Source organism: Phacochoerus africanus, chromosome 9 (genome assembly GCF_016906955.1).
Source record: "Phacochoerus africanus isolate WHEZ1 chromosome 9, ROS_Pafr_v1, whole genome shotgun sequence".
Classification (NCBI taxonomy): domain Eukaryota; kingdom Metazoa; phylum Chordata; class Mammalia; order Artiodactyla; family Suidae; genus Phacochoerus; species Phacochoerus africanus.
The window spans coordinates 79,711,260-79,725,440 of NC_062552.1; the positions used below are offsets into that span (position 1 = coordinate 79,711,260).

At 52.4% G+C, this 14,181-nt stretch overlaps 1 protein-coding gene across 3 annotated transcripts in view; it reads left to right on the forward strand.

Annotated features, from left to right (window-relative positions):
- TEP1 (telomerase associated protein 1) overlaps positions 1–14,181 on the forward strand; it is a 41,385-nt gene that overhangs the window by 24,521 nt on the left and 2,683 nt on the right. For all 3 annotated transcript variants that reach the window (XM_047795007.1, XM_047795010.1, XM_047795008.1), the window contains 30 exons: positions 46–170; positions 423–536; positions 626–743; positions 902–1,096; positions 1,233–1,408; positions 1,496–1,652; positions 1,765–1,944; positions 2,398–2,490; positions 2,782–2,914; positions 3,035–3,185; positions 3,430–3,563; positions 3,747–3,835; positions 4,113–4,227; positions 4,660–4,900; positions 5,094–5,217; positions 6,480–6,604; positions 6,723–6,822; positions 7,020–7,175; positions 7,321–7,533; positions 7,738–7,891; positions 8,276–8,488; positions 9,118–9,278; positions 9,548–9,661; positions 10,655–10,762; positions 11,411–11,543; positions 11,622–11,698; positions 11,803–11,935; positions 12,077–12,213; positions 12,377–12,501; positions 13,902–14,045. In XM_047795007.1, the coding sequence (XP_047650963.1) occupies positions 46–170; positions 423–536; positions 626–743; positions 902–1,096; positions 1,233–1,408; positions 1,496–1,652; positions 1,765–1,944; positions 2,398–2,490; positions 2,782–2,914; positions 3,035–3,185; positions 3,430–3,563; positions 3,747–3,835; positions 4,113–4,227; positions 4,660–4,900; positions 5,094–5,217; positions 6,480–6,604; positions 6,723–6,822; positions 7,020–7,175; positions 7,321–7,533; positions 7,738–7,891; positions 8,276–8,488; positions 9,118–9,278; positions 9,548–9,661; positions 10,655–10,762; positions 11,411–11,543; positions 11,622–11,698; positions 11,803–11,935; positions 12,077–12,213; positions 12,377–12,501; positions 13,902–14,045 (4,238 nt within the window). The remainder of the gene's footprint in view (positions 1–45; positions 171–422; positions 537–625; positions 744–901; positions 1,097–1,232; positions 1,409–1,495; positions 1,653–1,764; positions 1,945–2,397; positions 2,491–2,781; positions 2,915–3,034; positions 3,186–3,429; positions 3,564–3,746; positions 3,836–4,112; positions 4,228–4,659; positions 4,901–5,093; positions 5,218–6,479; positions 6,605–6,722; positions 6,823–7,019; positions 7,176–7,320; positions 7,534–7,737; positions 7,892–8,275; positions 8,489–9,117; positions 9,279–9,547; positions 9,662–10,654; positions 10,763–11,410; positions 11,544–11,621; positions 11,699–11,802; positions 11,936–12,076; positions 12,214–12,376; positions 12,502–13,901; positions 14,046–14,181) is intronic.

Sequence of the window (14,181 nt, forward strand, 5' to 3'; positions counted from 1 at the left end):
TGTGGCCAGGACTGAATCCGCGTGCCCTCCGTCCTCTCCCTGCAGGCCCAGCAGTACCCCTCGGGTCGCTCTGTGACAGAGATGGAGGTGATGCAGTTCCTGAATCGGGGCCTCCGCCTGCAGCCCTCTGCCCAGCCTCTAATCTACTTCCGGGATTCTAGCTTCCTCAGGTACTTTCTGTTGCCTTCAGGCCTCTGTCACCATGGAAGGCCAGGCAGTGTCTTCTCTCCCCAACATTCAGAGTATAAAATGAGGGCCTAGGAGAGAGAAACAGAGATCAGAGGGCTTGCTTTGCAGCACCGAAGCAGCCTTGCAGCTGAAGTCAGGAGTTTCAGGGAATCACAGCCAGGTCTGGTGGTTGAGGGTGGAGAGAGGCTGAGGTCTGAGTCCAGCCCCATTTGGGGGGTATCTTTGGTGGTCAGCTCTGTGCCAGATGCCTGGAAACCTGACTTCATTTCTGAGTCTGAAGAGGCTGCACATCGGATCTCAGAACTGAAGAGCTACCTGAACAGACAGAAAGGGATTACCTGTCGCAGGTGAGCTGGGAGAGGTAGAGTGCCTGCCTGGAGAGACATGAGTGGGGCTAGGCCTGCTCTGACTCTGCTTGTGCTCGCTTTGCCCACAGATACTGCTGCGAGTGGGGGGGTGTGGCAGCTGGCCGGCCCTATGTTGGGGGACTGGAGGAGTTTGGGCAGCTGGTTCTGCAGGATGTGTGGAATATGATCCAAAAGCTTTACTTGCAGGTCATGGGAGTGCTGGGGCCTAGGGGAGTGGAGAGGGGGTGGAGTGGTCTGGGTGGTCCTGGGTGGGAAGTAAGTTGGTGGGTGCTCTGAGTTTTAGGCCTGGGGTCTTGGGGAACATGGACACATAGATAGATAGTCACTGTCCCATGTGCCCTCAGCCTGGGGCCCAGCTGGAGCAGCCAGGGTCCATCCTGGATGATGACATGGTCCAGGCTACCTTTCAGCAGCTACAGAACCCACCGAGTTCTGCCCGACCCCGCCTTCTTCAGGACACAATGCGACAGCTGATGCAGCACCAGGGGAGGCTGACCGTGGTGACTGGGCAGTCGGGACAGGGCAAGACCGCCTTCCTGGTACAGAGTCTCAGAGGCCTGGACAGGAGGAAGGGAGGGAGGGAGGGCCATGTGAGCTAAGGAGGGCTATGGAGTGGGGTACAGGGAGCTTGTGCATGTGAGATGTGCCCATGTTTTCTCTTCTGTTCCCATGCAGGCGTCCCTTGTGTCAGCCCTGCAGGCTTCCGATGGGGCCACGGTGGCCCCCTTAGTCTTCTTCCACTTTTCAGGGGCCCGCCCTGACCAGGGTCTTGCCCTCATCCTGCTCAGACGCCTCTGTGCCTATCTGCATGGCCAACTGCAAGAGCCAAGTGCCCTCCCCAGCACCTACCGGTGTGTCCCCCACCAACCCCAGCCCAGCCTTGTTGATACCTCATGCCACCACCCCTGCTGACCCTGGTCCTTCCCCTCCATATGCAGGAGCCTGGTGTGGGAGCTGCAGCAGAGGCTGCTGCCCAGGACTGCTCAGTCCCTGAAACCTGGCCAGCCTCTGGTGCTGATCATTGATGGGGCTGACAGGTTGGTTGACCAACATGGGCAGCTGATCTCAGACTGGATCCCAAAGACCCTTCCCCGGGTGAGTGTGAGAAGGAGGTAGGGGTGGGATGCAGGAGGGAAGGGGGGTGGCCTCCTCAACAATGCTCTCCTCCTTTTCATTTTATATTTCTATCCTATTGCCCAAACTGCAGTGGGTGCACCTGGTGCTGAGCGTGTCTGGTGATTCAAGTCTGGGGGAGACCCTTGAGCAGAGCCAAGGTGCCCACGTGGTGGCTCTGGAGCCACTGGAGCCGTCAGCCCGGGCCCAGCTGGTGCGAGAGGAACTGGCTCTGTATGGGAAGCGGCTGGAAGAGTCACCATTTAACAACCAGGTGCAGTCTAGACTAGGGCTGGTGGGTGTTTGGGGTGAATCTTGGAGCTCAGAGGACCCTGGCTGCTGAAGCTACCAGCGCCTTCATTTTCTCAGGACTCTGTGCTAGGGGAAGTTGTTACTAACTACGATTCCTTCTAACATCACCCAGCCATTTCCCCGTAGTTAATGGCCTCTCCAGGGCCTGTCTGGGTGAGGGGAGGAGAGAGCCATGGTTATCCAGTGGGGTAGGCTGAACCATGAGGGTTTCCCTGAGAGCAGGACTGACTGGGCAGAGCATTGTAGGGCAGGGATGGCTGTGTCCTGAGGTGATGCCATGGGTCTCTCTCCTGGTGGGGGCTTTCACAGGAAAGCTGCCCTGCAGTGGGCTTGTTGCCAGGGTGGTGGACGTGGGGCAGACGGCTGGCTGTGGGCAGGCTCTCTGGTCCTTGCACTAAATCCTGAGTCTTGTCAGATGCGGCTGCTGCTGGTGAAACGGGGGTCAGCCCTGCCTCTCTACCTGCGCTTGGTCACCGATCACCTAAGACTCTTCACGCTCTATGAGCAGGTCAGTTGGGGATGTGAACCCTCACTCCTCATCTTCTAAATCCTAATCTCACTTCCCATTCTTCATTCAGCATCTTTCATCTTCATCCCTCACCTTCTCCCACCCTCATCCTTTGCATCTTGTGATCCCCTATTCCCCTTCCTTACCCCCCAACCCCACCTCTGTCCCACCTGCATTCCTCTTTCCTCTTCATCCCTCCCACTTTCTCCTACTGCCTTCTCCCCTACTCACAACCAAAGCTGCCTCTCCCCCTTCCACCACTGACCGAGGTCCCTCCCCCTCCTCTCCCAGGTGTCGGAGAGACTCCGGACCCTGCCCGCCACTGTCCCCTTGCTGCTGCAGTACATCCTGGGCACCCTGGAGCAAGAGCATGGCCCTGATGTCCTTCCCCAAGTCTTGGCCACTCTTGAGGTCACACGGAGCGGTCAGTGTTTGGAGAGGGCTCAGGGGTTGGATGACCTTGGTTTGGGTGTAGGGAGGGACCAGGTGTCATGGGGATACATAGGCTGTATGGTTTAGGAACTCAGAGAGCTTGGGTTTTCAGGTCTGACTGTGGACCAGTTGCATGGAGTGCTGAGTGCATGGCGGATACTTCCCAGGGGGACCAAGACCTGGGAAGGAGCCGTGGCTGCTGGTAACAGCAGGGACCTGTACCCCATGGGCCCATTTGCCTACCTCATCCAGAGTCTGCGCAGGTACAGGTGGCCCCAGCTGAGCTCCCACTGACCTCCTGTCTTTGAGCCAGGGCCCCACTTGATCTCTCTTCATCCTGCCCTTCCCTCAAGATAGCCCCTGACACCTGTCTCTCAGGCCCTGAATGGCCGTCATGCACATTGCCACTGTTCGAGGTGGGAATGGGAAGCCACAGCTATGCGGGGATGCTCACTTACAGGCCTCCTCCCTCTTCTTTCCTGCCTTCTCTGCCTCCCATGGGGTCAGTTTGCTAGGAGAGGGCCCCCTCGAGCGCCCTGGTGCCCGGCTTTGCCTCCATGACGGGCCCCTGAGAACAGCTGCCAAGTGTCGCTATGGGAAGAGGCCAGAGCTGGAGAAGACGGCACACCTCCTCATTGCAGGTGACTGCAGCCTGGTTAACCCCCAGGGTGCTGAGTGGGGAGTCTGGTGCTCCCCATCGGCTGGCCCCTCATCTGCCACCCTAGTAGTGCTTGGCTCTTGCCGTAGCCTGAGAGATGTGGTCTTTGGTGCTGCTTCAGGGCTGAGCCCATCTCAGTGTCTGTTCCTATGACCCACACCTGCAGCTCAGCTCTGGAAGATGTGTGACCCTGATGCCTCAGGTACCTTCCGAAGTTGCCCTCCTGCAGCTCTGGGAGACCTGCCTCATCACCTGGTTAGTCCGCAGACCCCATCAGCACCTTTTCCCAAGGAACTGCTTTGGCTGTTCTGAGACCCATCTCCCCCTTGACCACTAGCACCATTCCCACTGCCATTACCCACTTCCCAAACTCCCTCTACCTTTCTCCTTTTGGTTTTCCTGCCCTTCTCCTTCAGGGCCTTCATCCCAGCACCTGAATCTAGTCTTGGCTATGTAGGCAGGGAGCCAGACTGCACTGCCCCTCTGCACCAGCCTCATCACATCCCTAATGAACCCAATTTGGCTTTCCCAGCTCCAGAGTGGGAACCATGGCCTTCTTGCAAAGTTCCTCACCAGTCTCCATGTGGTGGCTGCACACCTGGAACTGGGTTTGGTCCCTCAGCTTCTGGAGGCCCACGCCCTCTATGGTGAGATGAGTAACAAAGTGGCATCTTCTCCGAGCCATGGGCTCCTGGGTGTGTTCATGGGGGACCTGCTCAGAGGAAGGTGTAACGGGAAGAATTTCAGTTAAATTTCTATTCCAAGCTGAAAATGCCAAGAGGGTAAGTAAGTGATTCTTAGGAGACCTATTGATTAGATTTCTTAAACCAGAGGTTCTCATACTTTATTTAGTGGGCATAAAAGTACTTGGGAAACTTGTTTAATCCCTGGGTCTCCAGATTCTGGTTTCCTAGGCCCTGAGTGGGGCCCAAAGCTTTGTACTTTTATCAGGTGTTCCTGATTCAGGACCAGAGGGACCACATTCGAGATTTAGACACATCTTATGATGGACTTGGCACTGGGGTTAATGGGGGTCCGGGCTGGCTTCCCAGTGACACTCTTCTTCATCTCTTCTATAGCTTCCTCTGTTCCTGATGAGGAACAGAAGCTCCCTGAGACTGATGTTGCTGTATTTCACACCTTCCTGAGGCATCAGGCTCCAGTCCTCAACCAGTATCCCCTGCTCCTGCACCAACAGGCAGCCAACCAGCCTCTAGACTCCCCTCTTTGTCACCAGGCCCCCCAGCTCTCCCAGCGATGGCATCTCCAGCACATGCTACGTTGGCTTAACAAACCCCAGACCCTGGGAGTCCAGCAAAGGTAAAACCCTTGACCCTAGATGCTGGCAGTCCCACCAAAGAGAAAGCTGCGGCACTCTGAATCTGGAGAATAAGGAACAGACCCGAGTCACCATGGAGAGGGGATTTCAGTCACAGAAATACAAGAATGAATTCCTAATCACGTCCTTCCCCACATTTCTCATTTCTTCCCTTTCTTGCTATTCTTTGTTTAGCTCCAGTGTGTCCCTGGCGGTTTCCTCATCCCCCACAGCCGTGGCCTTCTCCCCCAATGGGCAAAGAGCAGCTGTGGGCACCGCCAATGGGACGGTTTACCTGTTAGACCTGAGAACCTGGCAGGTATGACACTCAAAGTGGGGCCAAGTTTACCTTCAAAAAGCCTCAGGCACTGCCTCGAAGCCCAGACTAGCCAAGGCTACCTGTTATCACCCTGTTTGATTCAGCAGCTTTACTCTCCTCACATCAGATTACAAAAACTTCGTCAAAGAAAATCAGTTCCGGGGTTCCCTTCATGGCTCAGCGGTTAACGAACCTGACTAGTATCCATGAGGACACAGGTTTAATCCCTGGCCTCACTCAGTGGGTTAAGGATCTGGCATTGCCGTGAGCTGTGGCATAGGTCACAGACATGGCTTGGATCCCGAGTTTCTGTGGCTGTGGTGTAAGTCAGCAGCTACAGCTCTGATTCGACCCCTAGCCTGGGAACTTCCATATGCCATGGGTGCAGCCCTAAAAATGCAAAAAAAAAAAAAAAAATCCATCCCACAGCAAATATTTGCTGTATACCTTCCACTCAATGCACTGCACTAAGCACTGCAAGGAATGTGGGATTTAGGACATTGTCTTTGCCCATCAGACGGTCAGTTTTGTTGAAAGATAAAGCATATAAGATAAAAAAGGAACCAGAACATAGCCACGTGACACAGATAAGAGCTAAGAGAGTTGTGCACTTACTGGAGAACCTGGATTGAAGGGCAGGCATTCTAGGCTGAGTGAGGAGCCTGAGCTGAGACATGGGAGAAATGTTTCCTGTTGGGAGTGATCGCAGCACTGTGTGCTAAGGGAGGGTGCCAGTAGATTAGGCTGGAGAGATGGGTCCCTCAACCACAGCCTCTCTCTCCTCTTCCACCCGTATCAGCCCCCTCCCCATATGTATGCATGTGTGTAATGTTGTTCCCTCCTCAGACTCATCAGAATCCCATCAAAATCTTCTGTGACCTGGGGAGGCATATGGGGTTTGAAGGAGGATAGACGATGTAATCTCACTTGGATCATGAGGTCCCACTTGAACCTGTTTGAGCTTGGCCACACCTGCAGCAGGTGGAGGTTCCCAGGCCAGGGATCCAGTCTGTGCCACAGCAGGGACAGCACTGGACCCTTAACTGCTAGTCTCCCAGGGAACTCCCAGAGCTTTGCACTTTTAACAGGTGTTCCTGCTCTGGGGCCCGAGGGCCAGACTTTGAGACTTGTACAGGGAATATGGAAAGCCCTGGGCTCCAGCCCTTCTTGCCACTGTCTCCTTCCTGGTTGGGGCTTGGAGTGGCTGGACATGGGGTGATCAAGAGAGTGTCCTGAGTGCACTTCTCTGCTTGTTGTCACAGGAGGAGAGGTCTTTGGTGAGTGGCTGTGATGGGGTCTCCTCTTGTTTGTTCCTCTCGGACAATGCCCTCTTTCTTACTGCCTTTGATGGGCTTCTGGAGCTTTGGGACCTGCAGCATGGTTGTCGGTAAGAGGCCCCATGTGTCTGAAGAAGAGCTCTCCCTGTTTGTTGACACACCAGGGGAATTGAGGTGGGAGCCTGTGGCCAGGGGGCCCCAGGCCCTTGACCTTGCCTCCTGTGGTAGGGTGCTCCAGACCAAGGCTCACCAAAACAGGATCACTGGCTGCTGCCTGAGCCCAGACCGCCGGCTGCTGGCCACCGTGTGCCTGGGAGGATGCCTGAAGGTAACAGTCAGGGACTGCAGTGCCCCTAAGTGCCCCTAAGTGTGGCATCAGCCCTGTGAGGTGGTTCTTTCAGTGTGGCAGAGGCTCTGACGGCTTGGTGGGCAGAGACTGGGAAAGGTGGCCCCGGGAGCTCTGGGACTGAGAAGCTCAGGCATCTGTATTCAGCATCCCAATTCTTTCCCGTGTCTGTCCTCCAGCTATGGGACACAGTCCGCGGGCAGCTGGCCTCCCAGCACACCTGTCCCAAGCCCCTAAACTGTACTGCTTTTCACCCAGAGGGGCAAATACTAGCCATTGGCAGCTGGGCTGGCAGTTTCAGCTTCGTCCAGGTGGATGGGCTCAGAGTCACTAAGGTGAGACGTGCTGGGTGGCCCTGGGGGAGGAACCACAGGAGGGTGGTAGTGGAAGCTGAGGGGTGGCAGACATCTGCATCCTGTGTCATTTTACTTTTGGGTTGCGAGTAGGCCCTGACATTCCAGTTTGTACTTAACCCCACAGGAGCTGGGGGCCCCAGGAGCCTCTGTCCGTACCTTGGCCTTCACTGTGTCTGGGCGAGTTGCAGCTGTGGGCCGGCTGGACGGGATGGTAGAGCTGTGGGCCTGGCACGAGGGGGCACGGCTGGCTGCCTTCCCCACCCACTGTGGCTTTGTTGCTGCTGCCCTTTTCCTGCGTGCTGGGTGCCAGTTACTGACGGCCGGAGAGGATGGCAAGGTCAGGTTACCAAGGGCTGGTGGTGGGTTACGAGGAGGGGGCAGCAATGGCATGGGAATATTTGGATAAGGGTGGGGCCTTGAGAAGGCTGGAGGTGCTTGGCTGGTATGAGCTACAGGGCGAGGGGCACGGGTGGGTAATCTCTGGGAAGACTTTAATAGGGGTGGGAATGTGTGATCTTTAAGCCCCTTTCTTGACCCTCAGGTTCAGGTGTGGTCCGGGTCTCTTGGTCGGCCCCGCGGGTGCCTTGGAACCACCTGCCTCTCTCCTGCCCTCTCTGTGGCTCTCAGCCCAGATGGTGATCGGGTGGCTGTTGGGTACCAAGCAGATGGCATTTGGATTTACAGAATTTCTTCAGGTACCAAAGGAAGAAAGGTTGGAGTGTCTGAGCCTGGAAAGAACCCCATCCCAATCCCTGCCCCTGCAACCTGGCCCCCTTTCCCAGCATCTTACTCTTTTTTTTTTTTTTGTCTTTTTAGGGCCGCACTCGTGGCATATGGAGGTTCCCAGGCTAGGGGTCTAATAGGAGCTGTAGCCACCATCCTATGCCACAGCCATAGCAATGCAGGGTCTGAGCCAAGTCTGCAACCTACATTACAGCTCATGGCAACGCCAGATCATTGACCCGACGAGCGAAGCCAGTGATCAAACCCTCAACCTCATGGTTCCTAGTTGGATTCATTTCCAGTGCGCCACAATGGGAACTCCACATCTTACTCTCTTGTTGTCTCTCATTCTCTAGGTTCCCAGGGGGCTCAATGTCAAGCACTAGACGTGGCAGTGTCTGCACTAGTCTGGCTCAGCCCTCAGGTGTTGGTGAGTGGTGCCCAAGATGGGGCCCTGCAGGGCTGGATGCTCAAGGGAAGCTCCCTTCAGTCCCTCTGGCTCTGGTCCAGTCACTGGAAGGCTGTGCTGGGACTGGCCGCCTCCCAGGAACTCTTGGCTGCTGCTTCAGGTACGGCTGGGCTGAGCGGTGGGCAGGGTTGTGAGTCACTGTTCCTTTTAAATATGCTAGTACCTTTCTTCAATTTATATGTATATGTGTGCATGAAAATACACACACCTGTTTAACTTTTTTTTGAAACAACTTTCAGAGTGCTTTTAAGTGCATTTATCTTACATAATCAGTCTAGGCCGTTTCTTCTTGTTCCCTACCCCTGATTCTGGGACTTCTTTGTAAGCCCTATAACCTTTTGAATTTCTTCCCAGTGGGAGATCTTGCTGTGTAGAGGGATGAGCTTCCTTTAGGAGGAGAGAGAGAGAGCTTGAGGTGAAAATGTGGAATGAACTCAGTCCTCTCTAGATAGGAGGCTTGGTAAGAGTGACACTGGGCACTTTAGAAGAGGAGGGTGAGGAGGTGCAGTAGAGACTTAGAGAGAGGCAGCTGCAGACCGGAGCTGGAAGAGCCTGGCATCCCTGTCCTGTGTCCTCACACGACGAGAGCCTTTGTCCAGGGCCTCTCTGCAGCCTGTGACTCACAGCGTCCTCCCCTTGGAGCTGTGCCCTCAGACCTTGCCCTCAGCCCCTCCCAGGCCTGTGTCACTTCTTTCAGGGGATCTTCCTCTCTCCCTATTTCCAATGCAGAGGACTTCACGGTGCGGCTGTGGCCAAGGCAGTTGCTGACACTGCCCCAAAAGACAGAAGACTTTCCCTGTGGCATTGAGCTCCGGGGACATGAGGGCCCCGTAAGCTGCTGTAGCTTCAGCACTGATGGATGCAGCTTGGCCACCGGGGGCAGGGATCGGGTGAGCTACAGAAGGATGCAACCCCGGGCCCCCCTTCCCCAGATCCTCAGCCCCCTAGGCCCCACACCCCTCTGGTCCTGGATTCCTGAACAGTTCACTTACCACTGCTTTCTCTGGCCTCTTGCTTTGCCAAATCTCTTGTGCTGGATCTGTCCACCTGCTCGTCTTTGATTCTCCCCTTTTCCTTGAAACGTCTTTCCTGAGATGGCCTTGGTGTTCCTTCCTCTGTCCTATGGTCCTGATGGCTCCCTCTCTTGGGACCTATCCAGAGTCTGCTCTGCTGGGATGTGAGGACACTCAAAGCCCCTGTTCTGATTTGCTCCTTCTCTGCCTGTCACCGAGACTGGGTCACTGGCTGTGCCTGGACCAAAGACAACCTCCTGGTGAGTGACATGGTGGGGTTGGCACAAAGCTAGGCAAGGTTTCTGGGGGATGATGTCACTTCCCACCTCATCTTGTTCCTAACATCCATTTATAATACAGTATTATATAGTATTAATTTAATTTTCTAACACCCAATATAATAGCTTACATTTTTTGAGCGCTTAGTATGTGCCAGACACTGGACTGAGCTCTTAGGCTATATTGCCTCATTTAGTCTTTCCAACACCTTTTAAAGAAGATACTACTATTACCTCTGTTTCATAAACAAGGATATTGAACTCAGATAGATTAAAGGCCATTTCCAGGGTCATGTAAGTGAAGAAACTGAGCTATTAAACTTTATGTAAGAAAGCCCATAGTCTTAACAAAATGCAGAACTGTCTCCTGATGGGCTTAGGATACCCTGCAGGTCAAGGGGACTGCCCTGATTTCTTTGTCCCTAAGGGAAAAATGAGTCTCAAATTATGTACTCGGGGTTGGTGCTGCCTCGTTTTCCAATGCAGAGTTCTTGTTGTTCTTGAAAAGAAATAAGTGTGTCAGTTGAATAGACTTGTCACAGTCTGTCTTAGCCCTGACCTCTAGGTAGCCAGATCTCTCCTGGGTGTTGTACATTTTTCACCTTTGTTAGAAGTTTATTGATTGACATAAATAAGCTTGTTATTATTGACATAATAACAAGGACAATAGCTATTATTTAGTCAATGCTCACTGTATACCAGGCAGCATGCTTTGTCCTTTATGTAGGTGCTTCAGCCCCATATAGGTAGGTACACTGTTATTATCTTGGTTGAATATATGAGAAATCTGAGACCCAGAGAAATGAACTTGCCCCAGGTCACCAGGTAATGAATGGTGGAACTAGGTTTTGAACCCAGGACAACCCTTGCTCTTAATTATAAGACTTAACTCCCCTCCACCCTACATTATATATAATGTACAGAAAGGCTGGAGGGATGCTGATAATTCCATTCCTCTACCCCCTGACTCTGCAGGTCTCCTGCTCCAGTGATGGCTCTGTGGGGCTATGGGACCCGGAGTCGAGACAGAAACTTGGTCATTTCCTGGGTCATCAGAGTGCTGTGAGCGCCGTGGTGGCTGTGGTGAGAAGGCAATGGAGAGCTCAGTGGGGATCCGTGGAAAGGCCAAGGGGACTTTGGGACTGCATGCGCTGGGAATCTAATCCCAAAAGCAAAAGAGTATATAAAGAGTGAGATGCTTGGGAGTTCCCATCATGGCACAGCAAAAATGAATCTGACTAGGAACCATGAAGTTGCGGGTTCGATCTCTGACCTCACTCAGTGGGTTAAGGATCTGGGGTTGCTGGGAACTGTGGTGTAGATCACAGATGTGGCTGGGATCTGGTGTTGCTATGGCTGTGGTTGTGGTGTAGGCTGGCAGCTACAGCTCCGATTCGACACCTAGCTTGGGAACCTCCATGTGCCCCGGGTGCAGCCACAAAAAAAAAAAAAAAAAGGCAGTGAGATACTTGAGCCTGGATTAGAGCATGATTAGGGTATTGAGGCTGAGAGTTAGTGTGAGGGGAGGGAGAGCATGAAAACTCAGCATCTTAGTATCGTGACCTTGCGGCAGGATGGCATTCCTGAGCCTCCTAGGCCCACTATCGTGCGGTTGTCCTCATTCTTTGACATCGTCTAGGCCCTTAACGCTCAGTCCACACCTCTATGGGGGAATCATAATTTCCACGTCCTGCTCAGTGTGATTCTTCTCTGATCTTGTGCCCTCGGCAGGAGGAACACGTGGTATCGGTGGGCCGAGATGGGACCTTGAAAGTTTGGGACCATCAGGGTGTGGAGATGACCAGTATCCCTGCTCACTTAGGACCCATCAGCCACTGTGCAGCTGCTCAGGAGCCCCGAGCAGGTAGTAAAATAGCCGCATTCCCTTCCCTGCTGCCTCTTCCCTTCTCCCCTTCCTCTGACCAAGTCTCTGTCTTGTCAGCGGGCCAGCCAGGGTCAGAGCTTCTGGTGGTGACTGTTGGATTGGATGGGGCCACACGGCTGTGGCATCCACTCCTGGTGAGTTGCCCGTAAGGACTGGGGTGGGGAGGCGGAGAGGGTAGAATAGGACAACCTTCTCTTGTGTCAACTCCCCACTGTTCCATCTCCATCTTTTTTCCTAGGTGTTTCAGATACACACCCTTCTGGGACACAGTGGTTCAGTCAATGCAGCTGCTGTTTCAGAGACCTCAGGCCTCCTGCTGACTGCCTCAGAGGATGGTTCCATACGGCTCTGGCAGGTGCCTGAAGAAGCAGGTGAGTGAGGTGTGGAGAGAGGCAAGATGTGAAAGGAGGTGTGTTAGTAGGACTACTGAGAAGGTCAAGGGTAGCCCAGTATCTCCTCTCGTATCCTAGCAGTGGTCCAGCTCCTCATGAATTACTTCCTTTCTTCTCCAGATGACACACATATACCCAGGAGTTCTGCTGCCATCACTGCTGTGGCCTGGGCCCCAGACGGTTCTGTAGCGGTGTCGGGAAATCAAGCTGGGGAACTAACACTGTGGCAGGAAGCTAAAGCTGTGGCCACAGCACAGGTGAGTTGGGTCAACCTCTGTTTTTCAATTTTGTGAATTCTGTCCCAGCTAGGTATCTGATGGTATGTGCTGAGGTTAAAAGTTGTATAGATGCCTGGGAGGGGAAAAAAAGGTTAATCCTGGCTCCTCAGAAATACTAAAATAAACTTGTTGTATTCTCTAGGCTCCAGGTTGCATCAGTGCTCTGATCTGGTACTCAGCACATACCTTGATTGTTGTCAGTGCTGATAAAAAAGTCAGCGAGTGGCAAGTGGAACTGCAGAAGGGCTCAGCACCCAGAAATTGCAGGTGAATGAGGCGGCTGAGTTCATGGATGTGGTTACACCCAGGATTTTGCTCAAATCACTCCCCTCTACTTCTAAACTATGTCAATAGGATATTAGTTAGTAAGTAGGGAAAAGTCCCTGAGAAATTGTGTTCTGCTCCCCATCATATCAACTTAAGTAATAATTATCAAGTGTCTATTTTATGCCAAGCTCTGGGCCGGGCAGTGTGAACCAGATTGAAATTAATTTTTAATTAAGGAAGTTCACAATAGAGGAAGGTGCATGTAAGTAAACTGTCATCAATATGCAGAATGATTGCTGCTATAATGAATGTATATTATGAATATTATATATAGTGAATTATATTCATATGAATATGTGAATATTATATGTAGGTAATTCCTAGGGCTGCAGAATTTAAGAAATTTACTGTTTACAAAAGAGTTGCTATTTGAAATTGGGCTTAAAGGATGAGTAGGAGTTTTCTGGATCAGTAAGGAAGGGGAATCATGTTTTAGGAAGAAGAGGTAGGCTTAATAAAAGGCATGAAGCCATGGGAGTGGCATGGTGCATTCTGAGTAAAGCCAAGTTTTGGGGTTCTTGGTGGGAGCTGGGGTGGGGAATTAGATTGAAAAAATAAACTGGGCCCAGGCTTTAGAGGGCAGAGTGCTAAGAATTTTGAGCAGAATAATTATCTGAATTTTTAAAAATTTTTTTATTTTTTTATTTTTTTGCTATTTTTTGGGCTGCTCCCATAGCATGTGGAGATTCCCAAGCTAGGGGTCCAATCGGAGCTGTAGCCACCGGCCTACGCCAGAGCCACAGCAACGCGGGATCTGAGCCGCGTCTGCAACCTACACCACAGCTCACGGCAACGCCGGATCGTTAATCCACTGAGCAAGGGCAGGGACCGAACCCGCAACCTCATGGTTCCTAGTCGGATTCGTTAACCACTGTGCCGAGACAGGAACTCCTTATCTGAATTTTAGAAAGTGAATTCTAGTGGCTGTATAGAAGAGGATGAATAGTAGTAGACAGATGCTAAAGGTAGGGAAATCCCTTTTACAGGTGTTGCTACACTTCAGAGGAGACATGTGGGCCCTGACCTGGGCAGTGGGGATGAGAAGGAGAGATATAGATTTAGGCATGTGTTACAAGTAGAATCCACAGTGTTTATCAGTCTATTGGAGGCTAGGAGGGAAGGAAAGGACAAGAATGTTAGCGATTCATAGTGTGAGCAAGTAATGGGATGGTATAATGAATACTAATATAAGAAAAACAGACAGGAATGGGATTTGTAGGGAAGGTGATACAGTTTCTTTTATACTTTACTCCTGAGGAATTCATGGGGAACCAAGGAGCCTGAGAGAGGTGGACTAAAGTAGGATCTTTCTCTGTCCATGTACTGTTTTTGAGGTGCAGTTTTCACCTGAATCGAGTTCTGCAGGAAGACTTAGGGTTCCTGACAGGTGTAAGCCTGGCCCCTGACAGTCAGTCCCTCATGTTGGCCAAAGCAGATTTGCAAGTAATGCAAATGAAGCCAGGGGAAGATCCATCTAAAATCTGGTAAGATCCAAAGTGCTCTTTCTTCTTGGGCTGGAAAAAGAGGAAAAGCGGGTCAGTGGTTACTCTGAGGTTGGGTCTAACTTGTAACAAACACTGGGATCTTACAGTTAGTGTGCCTGGGCTCAGCTTTTTTCTT